This window comes from Trematomus bernacchii, unplaced genomic scaffold (genome assembly GCF_902827165.1).
Source record: "Trematomus bernacchii unplaced genomic scaffold, fTreBer1.1, whole genome shotgun sequence".
In the NCBI taxonomy this organism is placed as follows: domain Eukaryota; kingdom Metazoa; phylum Chordata; class Actinopteri; order Perciformes; family Nototheniidae; genus Trematomus; species Trematomus bernacchii.
Window position 1 is genome coordinate 20,788,057 of NW_022987720.1, and position 16,308 is coordinate 20,804,364.

Consider the following 16,308-nt stretch of genomic DNA (forward strand, 5'->3'; position numbering starts at 1 on the left):
AAACGTGGGATAATTAACTACAGTTGGTTCCTAAAAACAACTACTTATATGCAACAGATGTTTTTATTTACAGGTGCCCTGAGCAGCTGATGGTGTATTTACTGATTTGTCAGTGAGCTGTTGCTACAGTTAACATTGTTGGAGAAGCTTTCTCTCTATCTGTTTATCGAACGGCCACACCCACGGCAGGAATTTGACTGCAAACAAATAAAAAAGGTCACTGGCAGAAAGGCGTGGCATCGAACAAAGGGCAGTACAGAGTCAGTGTGTGTGAAGCACTGCTCTCTCCAAGTCACTCACCAACATACATATTTATAATTAGAAAACCAGGCTCCCATATAATGCAACCCAATGAAAAAGAATACAAGAACATTAGCTAACATTGGAAAGTTGATTTTTTACAATAGGTAATAACAAACTCACAATATACCGCTGTTAATGCTTGGGTGTGGCTCAACATAGTTATGGAAGTTATACATGGCTGTGCTCACGTCAAACGGGTGATCCAGCCTTCTTTTTCATCTGATTTGGATGTATTAATTGGCTTCTAAGTTCTACCTAATGCGCAAAATGTTAAGACAAATTCTTACCACTTAGAACTACACTTAAGGTTGACCAATTTAAAATAAATACTGCTTTAAAAGGAATTGAATTAGCTTATAGTCATTTTGAAATGAGTTCCCCCTTTATTCCCCTCATTAAGAAGTGCAATATAACATGTTAGGTCTACTTTTTAATATACTATATTAACATTATGGGGTTAGTGTGTTAACTTTACAAACTCGAATGTGAGGATTTTGATCAAAATATAAATATAAAACAAATAGTTTTGCGTTTGTCACCGTAGCAGGAAGGAAAGTGTTACTGCGCTACATTATATGCGCAAATGTTGGGTTAATCTTTGTGTCTGACTGTATGGTGTCCAATGGACAGGGTGTGTGTATGTCCCATATGCACTGCAGTCTGCTATTTTCTAATTTCCTGAAAAACGAAACTTGGTGATCTGCGCAGTGGGTGCAGCCCATAGACTGTATATATAAAGGTGCAGCCCAGCCGAATATAAATAGAGCTCGAGTGAAGTGAAGTTAACAGTCCTACTTGAAACAGCGTCTGAACATTTTTTACTGAGAAAAAGTACAGCGGCCGATTGCTTTTCTGTGGGCTATTCATCCGAGGTAAGAACAATGCACCCCCTTTTATTATTTTTTCCATTATTGTAGTGTTTATAGCCTTACTCATACTGAAGTACAAAAAAAAAAAAAGTATCTCCTATAGGTGTGACTGTCGACTTTCTGTGGCTCTAAATAGTAATATATTTGTATTAAGGTCATTCAAGTTTGGCAACGGTGTTTGAACATGTGCGATTGTTAGCTTCCCTGAGCAGCATGTAGCACATACACACAGCCTCTGCCTCTGTTTGAATGTGTGAATGTTCATTATGAAAAATCACTTAAGGGGTGGCTGGAAAAGCTATAAATATGCAGTCCATTTCTTGTGAGAACAGAACTCAATAGTCTTGTACAGTCACTGTTCTAATCAATATTTTAACATTGACTCAAATGAACATTGTCCTGAACAGTTTTGTGTAAGTGTAACAGGTGTCGTTAAGCGGTCTTTGTGTTGTGTTTTGCGTTGTTCATGGATGAGACCCGAGCCAGCATACAGTTTTAGACGATCTCCGTTTAATCACTGACAACAGATCAGTATTACATTTATTATCCCTCACAGTGACTCCTCTCACGTGGAACATTTTCAAAAAGGGAAGAGGAAACGTGAGGGACATAATATAAAGTGGGGGTGTACCCACAAAAATAATCTGCTGAGTACAGTGACTACATTTCAGAGGTTCCGCCCACTGATCTCCGACCTTGTCTGGTATTGAACATTCAATAAATGAAGAACACAGAATTAGTGTGATTATACTAAATGATTTACAAGCAAACACCACTGCATATTTACAACTGTTACACAAGTTCACACTTGATAAGGACTTGCGCAATTACCAAAGATTAAATAGAACAAGTAGCCTACATGTTCTTGCAACTAAATGTGAAAAGATAGCAAATTCATTATGAAGTTCTACAAACGGTTAACTCTGTGTAGGCTATACAATTATTACTTCTTATTATATATATTGCCTTTTTTTTTACATTCATTAAACAATAATCATTTGTGGGCTGCCGTATAGCTCCCCTGGTAGAGCTGGTGGTCCATGTATCGGGACTCAGTTCCCGTGTGGAGGACCCAGGTTGGAACCTTTTAAGCATGTCATCCCCTCTCTCCCCGACGAAGGTACGTTTTAACCGTTTGTTTGTTAGTTCTAATTGAAACAAAAACAGAAACGGGTCGTTTTTTTGTTTTTCAATTTTGCCCCAAAACCAAAAAACGAAAATTCAGCTCGTTTTTTCGTTTTTCTGTTCTTACTGTTAAAAACAAGTATACCACTCAATGTTTCGTTTCCATAGGTGGGTGGGTCTCCAGTGCCTCCTTGCTTCTGATTGGCTAGTTTGCCCTATGCTTGCGCTGTACCCTTCAAAATAAAGGTTCTAACTCTTTGCCTTTACACAGTGCAAAAATGACAAGCTTCTGCTATCTTTGAATAGAATAGGGAGGGATGAAACCCTCTTTAATGGTCACACATGCAGAGCACACAGCACACACAGTGAAATTTGGCCTCTGCTTTTAACCCATCCTAGTACAAGGAGTCCAGTACTAGGAGCAGTGGGCAGCTATTGTACAGCGCCCGGGGAGCAATGGGAGTGGGGGGGAAGGGGGGTGTCCGGTGCCTTGCTCAAGGGCACCACGGCAGGGCAGGAGGTGAACTGGGACCTCTCCAAGTAGAAGTCCACACTCCATATTTAGGTCTGGTCGGGGACTTGAACCAGCGACCCTACGGCTCCCAGTCCAAGCCCCTACTGACTGAGCCACTGCCGGACCGCTTTGATGAGCGATAACATTATTTTTGGCCATACGTTTTTCATAAGACTGATGAAATTGGAATCAGTTGTAGTTACAACTATCCCAAATACTATGAAATACTTTTACTGTGTACTTCTTGATACTCTCCTGTCAAAGTCCCCTCCATGGTACAACAATGCCTGTCTTGCTGCTATATGTGACGAGCAATACAAATACTTTAAAGTTCGAAGACTGATCATTTTGGACTCAGTAGTTAGACTACTAGCGCAAAGACTATAAAATACTTTTATTTTGTACTTTCAAAGAAATCCTCTGTCAAATTGTCCACCCTGAATACCCCATGCAGATGCTCCTGTTGTCTGTCAAACTCAAGCAGAAGCATTACTTTCCAAAAATGGAAAGTTATCTTGGTCCCGCTCCCCACGTGAAAAACAGGGTAAGTTTAGTGCTGCTAATGTAATGAAAATGGCTAGTAGTGTTTTATTTAAATGGATATTTAGATAGTCAACTAAGGAACATAAAGTACTTGAAACGTACATTTTGGTAACAATTTTGAATATGATCATTTTCTTGAGCTTTAAACTCCTGGGGTCAAAATGACCACCAAGGATAGAGGGTTTAAAGCAAATGTGAAGATAAAGGAGGATTAAGAATACATTATATAGCAGTTTTTTGTTTTACAATATCCTAAAGTCTATTTTTAACAAACTATTGAGTTGGCTTTTTCATTACATTTAAAATATAAATTGTACCTAAAATAATACTGAGTGGGCAGGGTATACATATTCACACCATATGCAATCATAGGATATTTTTAGTTCGACAGATATTTGTCCAAATTGACTACAAAATAGTACAAATGCAAAACATAAAAACAAATGTTTTTTGGTGAGTGAAGTCCAAAGTCGTATTATAAATTCTCTCATTGTGTAATTACAATGTGAGAGAAAATAGATCCACATTGTCCTATTAAACTTGTATTTTTCAATCTTTTTGTACATTTTTCTCAGAAAAACCTTTTCTAAATGAAAGTAAATTATTTTAAAAGGTTGAGTCAATATAAGACTAAAATAGTTGAAATTGAACTTAAACTGTGTCAAACACCACTCCTGAAATTGACTTTGGTTGAAGTTTATTATAATATTGATATTATATAAAGATCTATATATAACATTGATTAAGCCTTACGGGTCCCTTTTAAAATATATATATATTTTGTATAATGTTCTGGTGCCTTATTTTCAATTTGAAAACACATGGCAATTGTATTAATACAGCAGATGAAAAGATTTGCAGAAGGATCAATTCTTCCTGGGTGTCATTGGCTCTCTAGATAAAGGCAGTATCTGTTTGCTAACCTCAGATATTCATTTATTTAAATAAGTGACCTTTGAATACATATTGCAAACATAGCCTTAAAAAGCTGCAGGAAAAGGACTTACTACTTAAAGACTGGACTTTTTAATTCAGTCAAGAGAAGAGAAAAGAGAATAAAGGAAAGAAAATCGTTATAAGGGGTGATGTAACATTAATGAGAGACATAATATGGCTAGGGAGGCTGTGGCTGATCGTGCGTTGATCTTTGGATCAGGGGGGCACTGGTTCAATCCCCACTGCAGTCAGCATGTCGTTGTGTCCCTGGGCTTCACCCCAAATAGCTCCTGTGAGGATTGTCCACAGTATTGAGTGTATGTAAGTCGCTTTAAGGTAAAAGCAACTAACAAGTGACATGTAGAGGTCATTGGCACTCAGACTCTACAGGGATCATTTTTTGATCATGGGGCATCACCCTTGTACAGCATCAGGACAATATCTCTATGGAGTCAGACACTGAAAGTGTGCTGGAGGCTGATGCCTTGACTGGGACAGATGGAAAGATGAGGCTGATGAGACTGAAGAATCTGCGAAGAACGAACTAGGGGCAGAGAAATAATCATATTTTAACCCTTTAATTGCCAGACCAAGAAGAAATCTATGGACAAATTATTTCTTTGCATTTTTTTATCAAATAGGACACAAATAACCACAAACCATTTTTTTTTTTTTGACTGACCACAGTTTTGTTTTTTTGAGCCTCTACCAACTGGTCGTGCTGGCCTTGGTAAAAGTGCATTTTCAACAATCATCATACAGTAGGCTACAGTATTTTGTATGCATCAAACTCAAATAATACACAAACTCAAATACATTTTTGTCTTTTATGGGAGATGAGCAATATATACAACCATATTCATAAAAAATAATAAATTATAATTGTAAAAAAAAAAAGAAATGGAAAAAAGTAATGTTAGGTGTTTTTCATAATAATAAAAAAACGTGCTCATCTTACTGTATATGCTGAATTGGCCTAACAACAAACAACTGGCCTAACAACAAATGTCTGTATCCTGTGTTGGCCTAACTTGCTCATCTGTGTGCAACTTTGGGCTGTACAGTATGTCATGCATGAAAGGTGCTATATAAATTATTATCACTCTTTCACTCTGAGACTCATAAGGCAGTACTAGATTTAGTAATATTACCATGAATCTAGCTATTTACCATATTTTATTGGAAAACATCTCTGAAACTCTGAAAAAGTCGTATTGCTAGTTTACAATATGAAGGCCAATTCGACCGGTTGGTTGAGCATATTTTCAAAAAAATAATTACATCCTTGTTACAAAAATGTTTTGTGCATCAAGTTATATAATTCTGTTCAGTAAGTGCTCTGACACTAAAATATGTCAAAAATGATATGGTTACCTTACAAAAGTTGACCAAAAAGAGTGATTTCTTCAGGAGTGATTTTTAGCATGCCAACTTTCTCAGTGGAAGCTAGCTGAAGGGCATTCTGTTCGAACCACAGTGACATCTAGAGGTTGTTTTGTGCATAACATGTCAACCAAACGATAGAGCTGGCTGAATCAGATGGAGTTACACTTTTTTATTTATTTTTCAACAAGATATCAAAACACAAAATGTGCTCTACCAAATGGTGGCGCTGGCTGTTAAAGGTTAAGACAGCATCATCATAAGAGGCCAACAAGAGTGACAGGGTGTGTCACTTTGCTGAAGGATAGACCAGCTATGCAGGATAGTCTCTGAAGATTTCCCAAGGGGTAAAAGCTGCTGCTGGAGTACTGACTGGAAGTAGTGCTGGTATCATGTCTACCATATCCTCTTAAAATACTCTGTCCAACAATATAAGTCATGACACATTTTTATTTAATATGCATTATTGTACTAAGGAGGGGAATTTGAAAAAGAATACCTGAACAAGTACTTGTTGGTGTAGTTAAATTAGTATACTGAGTCAAACAGTATCACTCTCATTAAGAATTTATGGCAGAACATCATTTTATCTCTCATCAGCAGAAAACATGCATTATTGTACTCAAGAGGGGAGTTTGACAGAGTACACAGTAAAAGTACTCTAAATAATATTTATCAATCCTCAACCTCCAAGCTATTTTAATATAGATTTGAAGAAAAAAACCTCGATGCTGACTTGACCACGCAAACGGGAAATACGGCTGCATCAATTCAGCAGTGTCACAGTAACATCAAACAGAGAGGTACTCATACTTTATAAGATAGGGATTCATGGCTGACAGTGCAAGACAGACAGCCAGATAGACAGATCGCGAGACAGACAGACAGACAGACAGACCAACAGACCGACAGACGCACACATACGCACCCACACACGGACAGACTGTCTTCTGTATGTTTTGCATGTAGCCATATATTCAATGTTGTGCAAACACGCACTGCACTGTCTAGGCAAAGAGTATGAACCTTTATTTTGAAGAGTACAGCGCAAGCATAGGGCAAACTAGCCAATCAGAAGCAAGGAGGCACTGGAGACCCACCCACCTATGGAAACGAAACATTGAGTGGTATACTTGTTTTAACAGTAAGAACAGAAAAACGAAAAAACGAGCTGAATTTTCGTTTTTTGGTTTTAGGGCAAAATTGAAAAACAAAAAAACGACCCGTTTCTGTTTTATTATTAGTTTCAATTAGAACTAAAAAACAAACGGTTAAAACGTACCTTGGTCCTCCCCCCTTTCAACACTGTCAAGTCCAATAAAGGCTAATCAGGCCCAAAAATAATAATTTGCAAGTCTACCACGCATTTATACTGTTTATTGTATTTATTTCAATATTGCAGCCCTATGTTTGAACTTTCATTGTTTTATGTCTTAGATTCTAATTTTACTTTTACTTTTTAGGCTCCATTAATTACGGTGACAATTTAAAGTAACACTGAGAACATCATCCTGTTTTTATTTTTGACCATACTTGTCAAGGTGATAATGTGCTGAAAGTAACTATGTAACCTTTTTTCTTTTGCAGATGGAAGGTAATAAAAGAAAACACAAAATGTAAGAATGTGCTGAAGAAAGGAGAAAGAAAATCATGGGTGAGTGAAAAGGATTGTGTATCAAATGAAAGAGGTGAAGTGGGAAACACACATGTATTACTCACCTTGCATTGTCTCATGTATATTTGGCATGTTTTAATTTCATAGGTCATTCTCATTTACCTTAGTTCAGGTGCAGCAGACAGCAGTTTTCAGCAGAAATGCTTTGACAGTATAGTATTGCTCTGATGGAACTGTATTAAACTCGCCAAACAACTGACAAATAAGTAGATTACAGTAGCTTGTTAAACATTTAGCACATTCAGCACTATGCTTAAAAAATATATATATTATATATATATAAATTGTAATTCCTAATAATGCATGCTGCTCAAGTATTGACAGTGACTTTTTTATTTCAACAGGGACAGTGCTCATTAATAAACATTTCAGTTAATGTGAGTTAGCCAAGGGGATATTTTTCCTCTGTAGTCCCTGGACAGATGTTGTAAGTCACCCTAAAAACACATTTAATTTAAAATAAAAAGTAAATACAATCAGAAAAAACATGCAACATACAATACTGTAAATGCTAATGAAAAAAATTAAACAAAACATACATATTAAATAGCATGAAAATAGCAACAGGTTAAGGCACAGGCAGTACAGACAGACAAGAGGGTTGTAAAGAGCAGTAGATTATATCAGTGTTGACAGAGCTGATTCCTCACTAACTATGTTTTTAAATGGGATTTAAATAAACTGAATGTATTTTGTTCTCTGATTGTTGCTGGGTTCCATTTTTGTGCAGCTTTAACAAAAAATGTAGGTTGACTAAAATAACCTTTCCTGGAGTGGAATAATGCAATCTCTATACCTCTCCTCTTGAGCCAATTGCATTCTGTAGGTGTTGGGCAAGCAGGTGTAGTGAGTTATTATAATAAAACACATTCATGTTTAGAACATTGTAAGTGAATAATGATTCATAAATAGTTTTGTATAATTGAATAGAGAAATACCTGGTTTTAAATAAAGATAGCCCTCAACAGTGTATTGAAACTGACAATTGCTCGAGACTAATGGTGTGAATTAGTAAACCAGGTGGCTAGAAGCTAGGGCCATGTGTATCTGATCAACCCAGCCTGCAGAGACTTGCTGTAAGGGAACTAAGTCCCTATACATCTGGCCAAGTCAATGTATTGATCTGACTAGGTCACAAAGCCCTGATAGGTGTATGGTACAAAGAAGAATGTTTGAGCACTCATCACAGAATTGAGAACGTGAGATACAGGGAGATAAAATTACACATTCTTCGTTTTGGACCTTCACAGTCGTACAGTCAACCTGTCGTACAATGGACAGCTTCCCCCCCCCATCTATGTATATACTCGCATTTTAGACTCTGTTACTAACTGTATATCTGTAGACTTGGTATGTCTTAAATGTCCGGTTAGGATGTATTAGAACGAAATCTAAAATGAAAATTGTAAATAAGCCATCTGTATGTAAAACACCACCTGTATGTAAATTGTAAATAAGCCATCTGTATGTCAAATATGTCTTATATGTCTTAAATGATATGATGAATTGGAAATGGGGGACCCTGATGTAAACAAGACGAAAGTCTTTCTCTGGTCTGCATCCCCTTAACAATTGTATGTTTTGAGCTGTACTGTACTGTACCCAATATACAAGCTGTTAATAAACTTTTCAATCAATCAATCAATCAAAACAGGATTTGTTGACAAATTCCTATTTTTTAATCAATTTGCTAAATGTGCATCTACCAATCGGAGGGTCAGTAGTTCAATCCCCAGCCCCTGCCTTCAACATTTCAAAATGTCCTTGGGCAAGACACTTTACCCAAAATAGCTCCCATAGGTATGTTGTCGGTATATTTATATTTTTTATATTTTTTATTTTACCTTTATTTAACCAGGATAGGTCTCATTGGGATTAAAAATATATTTTTCAAGAGAGTCCTGAACAGTATCTTTTTAACATAAGTTTATGTAAGTGGTATAGAAGTATTTTTAAGTCGCTTTGGATAAAAGTGTCAGCTAAATGGCATGTTATTCAAATTAAAATGTGCATTCTGTATATCCCTGAAGTGTGAAAGGGAAATATATTCCTTTCTAATTCTGTTATTTATAAATAAACCTATTACTTTTTTCTGTCTTTCCACACTATACAGCTGACGAACTCAAGCCGTCACCCAATTGGACTGCATCCCAAGTAAGCACCTGGCTTAGATCCCTTGAAGTGGAGGAGCCGTACATAGAAAAGCTTAATGAGGAAGAAGTAAATGGACAAATCCTTCTTACACTGGATGAGGACTTTTTGAAGACAAAAATTGGCATGAAGTTAGGGCCTGCTCATTTGATCATTCAAAAGAGAAATAAGCTCATCAACTCAAAGCAAAAACCTCAAGAGAAGATTAAGCCAAACCCCGGTAAAAACACAGAGGACAAGCAAAACATTCATCAAAAAGCAGTTCAAGGTCATCCAGAACAGACTTCTGTAAGAAATACAGAGGACTGTGTCGAGAGACAAACTGCTCAGGAGCAATGTGTCCTGACTTCAAAGGAAGACTGCAGACCAAGACCATTCGATCAAGAAGCGATTGATTTCATATATGTCAAGAACAGAGTCCTGCAACCTGAATCAGGCGCTTTTAATCTAATATCTCCATGTCATGAATTTAAGTCTTTATCTAAAGCCTCTACATTGGATCGCACAAGACTACAAGCTAAGTTTGCCAAAGAGGTCCTTAAATTTGCAACTGGCTGTATGAATATCAGAACAAATGGCACAATACACTTTGGCGTAATGGATAGCAAGGAGGATGCAGGATACGAGCATGGTGAAATAATTGGTATCGCTGTACAAGAGAAAGACATTTATGTGGATGCTTTGGACTACATTGAGAGGAGTATCTCCTCTGACAAGGAGCATGTTCGCCAATGTGTGCGGCCACCAAGGTTCATTGAGGTTTTGGATCGAGAAAGTCCAGATAAAAAGAGGTATGTGGTAGAGGTTGACATTGTGCCTTCAATAAGTATTGTTAAGAGCAAGGTGTATGTAGTCTGTCTCCCAAACTTCAAAGAGTCAACCAACAAAGTAGAATTTGAGAAAGATGCAACTCTGCGGAGGGTTGGTTCGAAAACAGAGCCAGTGAATGACAAAGACAGAAATGATTTTTACCTGCGAGTCCCAGATCGGGATGCTCAAAGAAAAGAGGCTGAGAGAAATCAGTCCCCCAGTGCCCCAGCCTCCTGCCAAGATCTCGGAAGGAAACTCAAAGTGCTAATGACTAGTGGGAAGAAATTCATTGAAAAGGAAAAATGGTTCATATTTGTCACAAACAAATTCAGCCCAAGTGACCTTTGCTACATTGATTGGCTGCTTAACATGAACGTGTTCTGTGTGTTTGACTTTGACCCAGACTCAAAGACATCAGGTCTTTGCAGTAAATACCTTCAGCATCACGCTGCGAACATGCATTCTCTGCAGAGCTATAGGTTATCTGGTGACATGAGCATCGGAGATTTCACAAGCGACTTGCATCTGTTTGACCAAACTAGCTGGATCTTTTGTAACGGCCGTTCTGACTTCAAAGGAAATGAAACTCAATGTGATGAAATGACTTGGATGAAGACAAACATGACTTTCCTGCGGGAATCTGTGTCTTTGATCTGTAAACAAATCTTGCCAAAGGGGACCTTCCAGGTCATTTTTCTTCTCACATCTCCAGTAGAGAAACCTCTCTTGCACACCTTCTATGAGTTTTTCACAAAGATGGAAGGCCATGAAGACATCATCTGCATCTGTGAATCAGAGAAAGACTTCCAGAAGTGGCAAAGCTTTGCAGAGGGGTTATGTGGAACAGAAACTGTGAACAACTCCAGTGTCGTCGGGATGAAGATGAGTCACATTGATTCAACTCTCCAGCAAGAAGAAACCTTAAACACACTTACCAGCAAATACTTGCCAGTCTTTGTGAAAAGGAAATGTCTTCTTGAAATACACAAAGAGGAACAGATGTATTCCCTGGAAATTCTGAATGTCTATTATTGCAATGAAACAAGCAAAGAATTCATTGATGAAGAAAAAGTAAACATTGAAGAGCAGTTTTACCGTGGTGGGAAAGTAAAGTGGTTGAATTTCTGGCTTGCTGAACACAATTACGTTGGAGAGGTTATTGAAAGAGATGCATATCATGATGTTTCCAAACTTCTCAATGACGCTTTGAAACGAAAAGCATATCAGTCTCCGGTGAACAGTATGAACATCTACCATCATCCAGGAAGTGGTGGAAGCACTGTAGCAAGACAACTACTTTGGAACAAAAGGAAAGATCTAAGGTGTGCAGTTGTGAAGCCTTCATATTCAGCTGGTCTTGTTGCGCAACATGCAGTTGAGCTAAGAGAATATGAAGAAAAAGATCCACAGACATGTCTTCCTGTGCTACTTCTAATTGAAGACTCAGACCAAGAATATCTAGATGATCTTAGGAATGAACTTGAAGTTGCCACCAACAACAAAATAATCCAATGTGGAACTCCATGTTTCATTTTGTTGAGCTGCAGACGATCCCATGATCCAGAGAGTAAGTGCAAGGAGTCTCCATTACAGAATGTGTCTGTCACCCACAAACTGAGTGATCAAGAGAAAAGAAAGTTTGCTGGAAGACATGAGGTGCTTGAAGAACGATATGCGCCTGAATTCAACTTGACATTTGTTCTGATGAGCAAAGGATTCAATGATGAATACGTTCAAACGTTTGTGAAACATTTGCTTGAAGGCATTGACCGTCAGTCTGTGGTCACACGCCTCATTTGCTATGTTGCACTGCTGAACACTTATGTCCAAAACTCCTTCATCTCTCAGTCCCATTGTCAAGCTTTGCTTTCCTTAACCATTCTCTTGGAAAGGTTTCGCCAGCATGAGTTTGAGAAATCACTCGGTGATCAGGCTAAACTCGTCTTCTTGCATCTTAAAGATGAGAAGACACACATTGAATCAATCAGAATCATTCATCCACTGGTTGCAAAGGAAATTCTCCATCAACTTTTGGAGAACCAACAGACCCAAAGCAGTTTAGCAATGGATTTGCTCCATGAGAATGTGCTTTTTGAGCACAGATTTGGAAGGGTTGAATATCAGTTGTTTTTGAAAGCTCTTTTCTTAAAGCGAGCCAGAATAAGCAAAGGGGATACATCTGATAGTTTGTTTGCTCCTCTGATTGAGCATGTTTGTGAAAAGGAGAAAAGCCCAGACAAAGCAATTGAGTTACTCACAGAAGCATTCGATCGTTTCGGTCAAGATCCACTCTTTGCACAACAACTTGCTCGTCTTCATTATACTTATGAAAAGTTTGAAGAGGCAAAACAGTGGGCGGAGACAGCAGCCAAAGAGCTGCCAAACAACTCCTACATACTCGACACAAAGGGGCAGGTGTACAAAAGATGGTTCCAAGCAAAATGCAAAGCTATTGACAATAAACCAAAGACAGCAGAACAAATAGCAGATGCTGTGGAGACTGCACTGAAGGCTGTGAAGTGTTTTCAAGAGTGTGAAAAAGCAGCTGATGCTGATAAGGGTACCAATAACAGCTCAGGGTATGTTTCTGAAGTTGAGGTTGCATGCAGCTTGCTCAAACTGATATCTTCTTCGCTAGTGTTTTCAAACCAAGCAAGTGGCCATTCAGAGTGTATGAAGTACCTGTTAACAGATTACATTCCTGAGGAAGTTGAAGATGCATGGCAACCCTTTCATGTCAGTTTAAAACAACTTCACAAGACAACACAAGATGCCTTGCAATGGATCTCAGAAGACCTCAGTTACTTCCAGACGGGCATAGATTTAGATGGAGAAGAGACCCCTGAATGTCATGAGGGGATGAGAAGTCATCCACTGAAATGGTTGGCAAAAAAATCTTCAGAGTTTGGAAAGTACTTCAGTGAAGCTGATTTGACTGCACTTCACATGCAATCAATCCCTGCCAATCTAACTTCTTTCCAAAAACGCATGATCATCTGTCAGCTTGGTGGGGGTAACATAACATCCGTCCTCTCCAAGCTAACTGACCAGAGGGAGGCAGTACCTCTTCTAGAGAAAATAGTTTCTCTCTACCCCAGCGATCCAATAAAAGCCAAATTCGGTCAAATTGATATTGTCAATTACATCACGGCCCACATCACTCTGAACTGCCTGTCACTGCAGACCCAAAATGTGGCTCCTCTGAAAGATCTGCAGGCACTTTGTCATCAGTTCCCAAAAGATAAAAGGAAATGTTTACCAAGTGCACTGTTCTTGCTTACATTGCTGTTCTGGCCAGAGGATCATGACACAGATGTGGAGAAAGAAACTAAATATGAGATTGTTCAATCAGCTGTTGAACACCTGGAAAAAGTGTACTGGATCAAGATGAAGGACATTCTTCAGCGAAAGAGAAGGCTTTACACCCATTTTTTTCTTGGCAGTGGGAATGGATTGGATAAATTTGTCCACAAGAAAAAGGTTGAAAGTGTCACAGAGCTGTTCTCTGTGTCTGAAAAACGCATGAAGTGGTTCAGGGGTGAGGCATGGAAAAACCCTGAGATTGCCACAATGCTGAAACGTGTTTCCGGATGGACTGAAGATGGAGTGGTGTACCTCGACGGCCCACGGAAAAAGAAGTTCAGTATCCTGCCTCTTCATGTTCCTTCAGTGCCTCACAGTAATGAAAACATCACATTCTACCTGGGGTTTACCTTCCGAGGCCCTGTTGCCTGCAATATTCTTGTGCAACAATAATTTGTCAATAAACAATAATCCTGTCATATACGGCTTGACAGTATATTGCTAAAGCATTTGGCCGAGTATCTTATCTATTCAAACACAACAAGGCTCTTACCATAGTTTGCCAAGTAGGCAATATTTGTCAAAGACAACAATTAAACTGTCAAAGGGCAAGGTACATTATTATCAATGGATTTTTTTATTTTCTAAGAAAGTTTAATAATTATTTTTTCTCTCTTATACTTGAGAGAGAACATGTACTACAAAATATGCTCAAGTGGCATTTGATAAAAACGATTTTGTATATGTATGAACATTGACTATGCCATGATTGACTCTGGACTCCTGGGGTAATAACAATGCAAACTGTTTTTGCTACTCTACAGCTCAATGCTTCACTAATGGGAACCTGTGGTGGTCCCTGTGTAGACCTGTATCTAGTATCCCATTATTTTCAGATTGTTTGTAGTTCCAGAACTGCAATTCACAACTGGCATCAATATGTATATCGAATGCCTCTCAAGTGAGGATGTGTGCCTGGATTCAGCTAATTTTATTGCTGCTAGACAGAAAAAAGTTGAATTTCTGTTCAAAGTGCGAACCTTTCCTCAACATCTTGGCTTCTTTATCATGATGGCTTATACTCGCTCTTTTATATTTTTCAGAATACAACCCAGAAAGGGATTAAATGTAACTACTCTACTCTAATGGGAATTGTATCAGTGTTTTAACAAATCATGTATAAACGGCAGGATTTGTATGGTTAGAAAATAATGTGTACTAATATATACTAACAGAAACACATGTAAAAATCCTACCTATCCTTAAAATGTCCTACAAATGAAGCAAGTCCGGCAAGAGCGCATACCTGTACTTTTTTCCTATATTTTTATATATATTTTTATTTTCTTGTATTAAAAGCGTTGTAGCCGAAAGCGCCTACCTGTACTTATATTGAAATTGATTTTTTTGTTTGTTTTTTGCATGAAATGCTTGGTTTATGATACTGAAGAAACATTTAGCTGAATACAATAAACGTTTTAACCTTCATTTTTGTTTTTGCAATCAATCTTTGAACAACCTTTAAATATCAGACTGATAGTCTTTAACAAGATATTGATTTACAGTGCGCCAACTGGCAGATTTTATAAGACAGAATTGTAAGGCCCTATTCACACAAATTTACACTTAATATGAAGAGATTGGACTACTCATTTTCACACTGTCCTAAGAACTTGAATATTTTTGGCAACTGCTGCATAGTGTGGAGATAATAATAACAAACACGAATAACTCTAGAAAGGGACAAAATGACAACTCTGAAATGTTAACAGTTAAATTAGTTTATATTTTTTCAGTATGGTTGAACCAAAGTTAGTTGGCCATAATTGCCAGAGCTTGATTTTGTTTAATTCAGAGTGTTGTCTGTTCATCCCTTCATTGTGATATTAGTTATGTTGGAGTTAAACTACGTGGCTTTCAAATCTTTAAAATAATCTGAAACCAAAATGGCTCCCTGATGTTGTAGTATTCTGAACTAGTAGACCCGTCTTTGGGACAAATGTGTCAGTCAGTACAGAATAAATACATTAGCAATCGGATGAGTATAAAAACAAAATAATTTGTTAGATATTTCACAACTAAATGTGAGTGACTTGTTAGGATATAATAAAAAAATGTCAATGTTATTGGGTGTGATTTCAGTAATAAACAGCAAGTCATGGGGTTGTCTATGTAATTGTATTTGACTGCATGGTTACCAGATTTTTGTCACATCAAGTGTTTTTGGTTCATCAAACAGTTTTATGAATGACTAAAGGCACATTTTATTTCCGTTTTTATAAGAATCAAATTATTTAAAAAAAGTAGGGCTAAATTATAAAGTTGATTCAGACAGCATTTTTTTTGATTGATTCAACAACACAAAACAACCAAAATAATAATGAAAATCTACCTACATTAATGTTTTCACTTAATTCAAATAACTATAATAGCTTTTGTTGTTTTAGCCTATGCATGTTCTTTCCATTTTTTAAACGTTTTTGTTTTATGTCGCTTTTGTTAATTCACATAAAGATAAAAGCGAAAAAAGTTTCTAGCAGCAGAAGTTTTGTCACTTTTTGTCCTTCTATGCTCGCCGTAGTTGTATTGTAGCTGTGTTTACTCTTCTCCAAACATGTTATTTCATTGTAACCAAATAATTTCACTAAAATACTGCTTGTCCGCTGTCTTGAAAGACAACATGTTTTTGCTACAGG

General features: G+C 37.6%; 1 protein-coding gene across 2 annotated transcripts; it reads left to right on the top strand.

Annotated features, from left to right (window-relative positions):
• The first annotated feature begins 1,036 nt into the window (after positions 1-1,036).
• Positions 1,037-15,100, top strand: LOC117492324 (sterile alpha motif domain-containing protein 9-like). 2 transcript variants are annotated; one of them, XM_034142503.1, is made up of 4 exons: positions 1,037-1,175; positions 2,189-2,292; positions 7,261-7,327; positions 9,462-15,100. In XM_034142503.1, the coding sequence occupies exons 3-4, from the start codon at positions 7,324-7,326 to the stop codon at positions 14,063-14,065; spliced, it is 4,608 nt and encodes a 1,535-aa protein (XP_033998394.1). In that variant the 5' UTR covers positions 1,037-1,175; positions 2,189-2,292; positions 7,261-7,323; the 3' UTR covers positions 14,066-15,100. The 2 variants fall into 2 exon arrangements, with proteins under 2 accessions (XP_033998394.1, XP_033998393.1); XM_034142502.1 differs by lacking the exon at positions 2,189-2,292.
• The last annotated feature ends 1,208 nt before the right edge of the window (positions 15,101-16,308 follow it).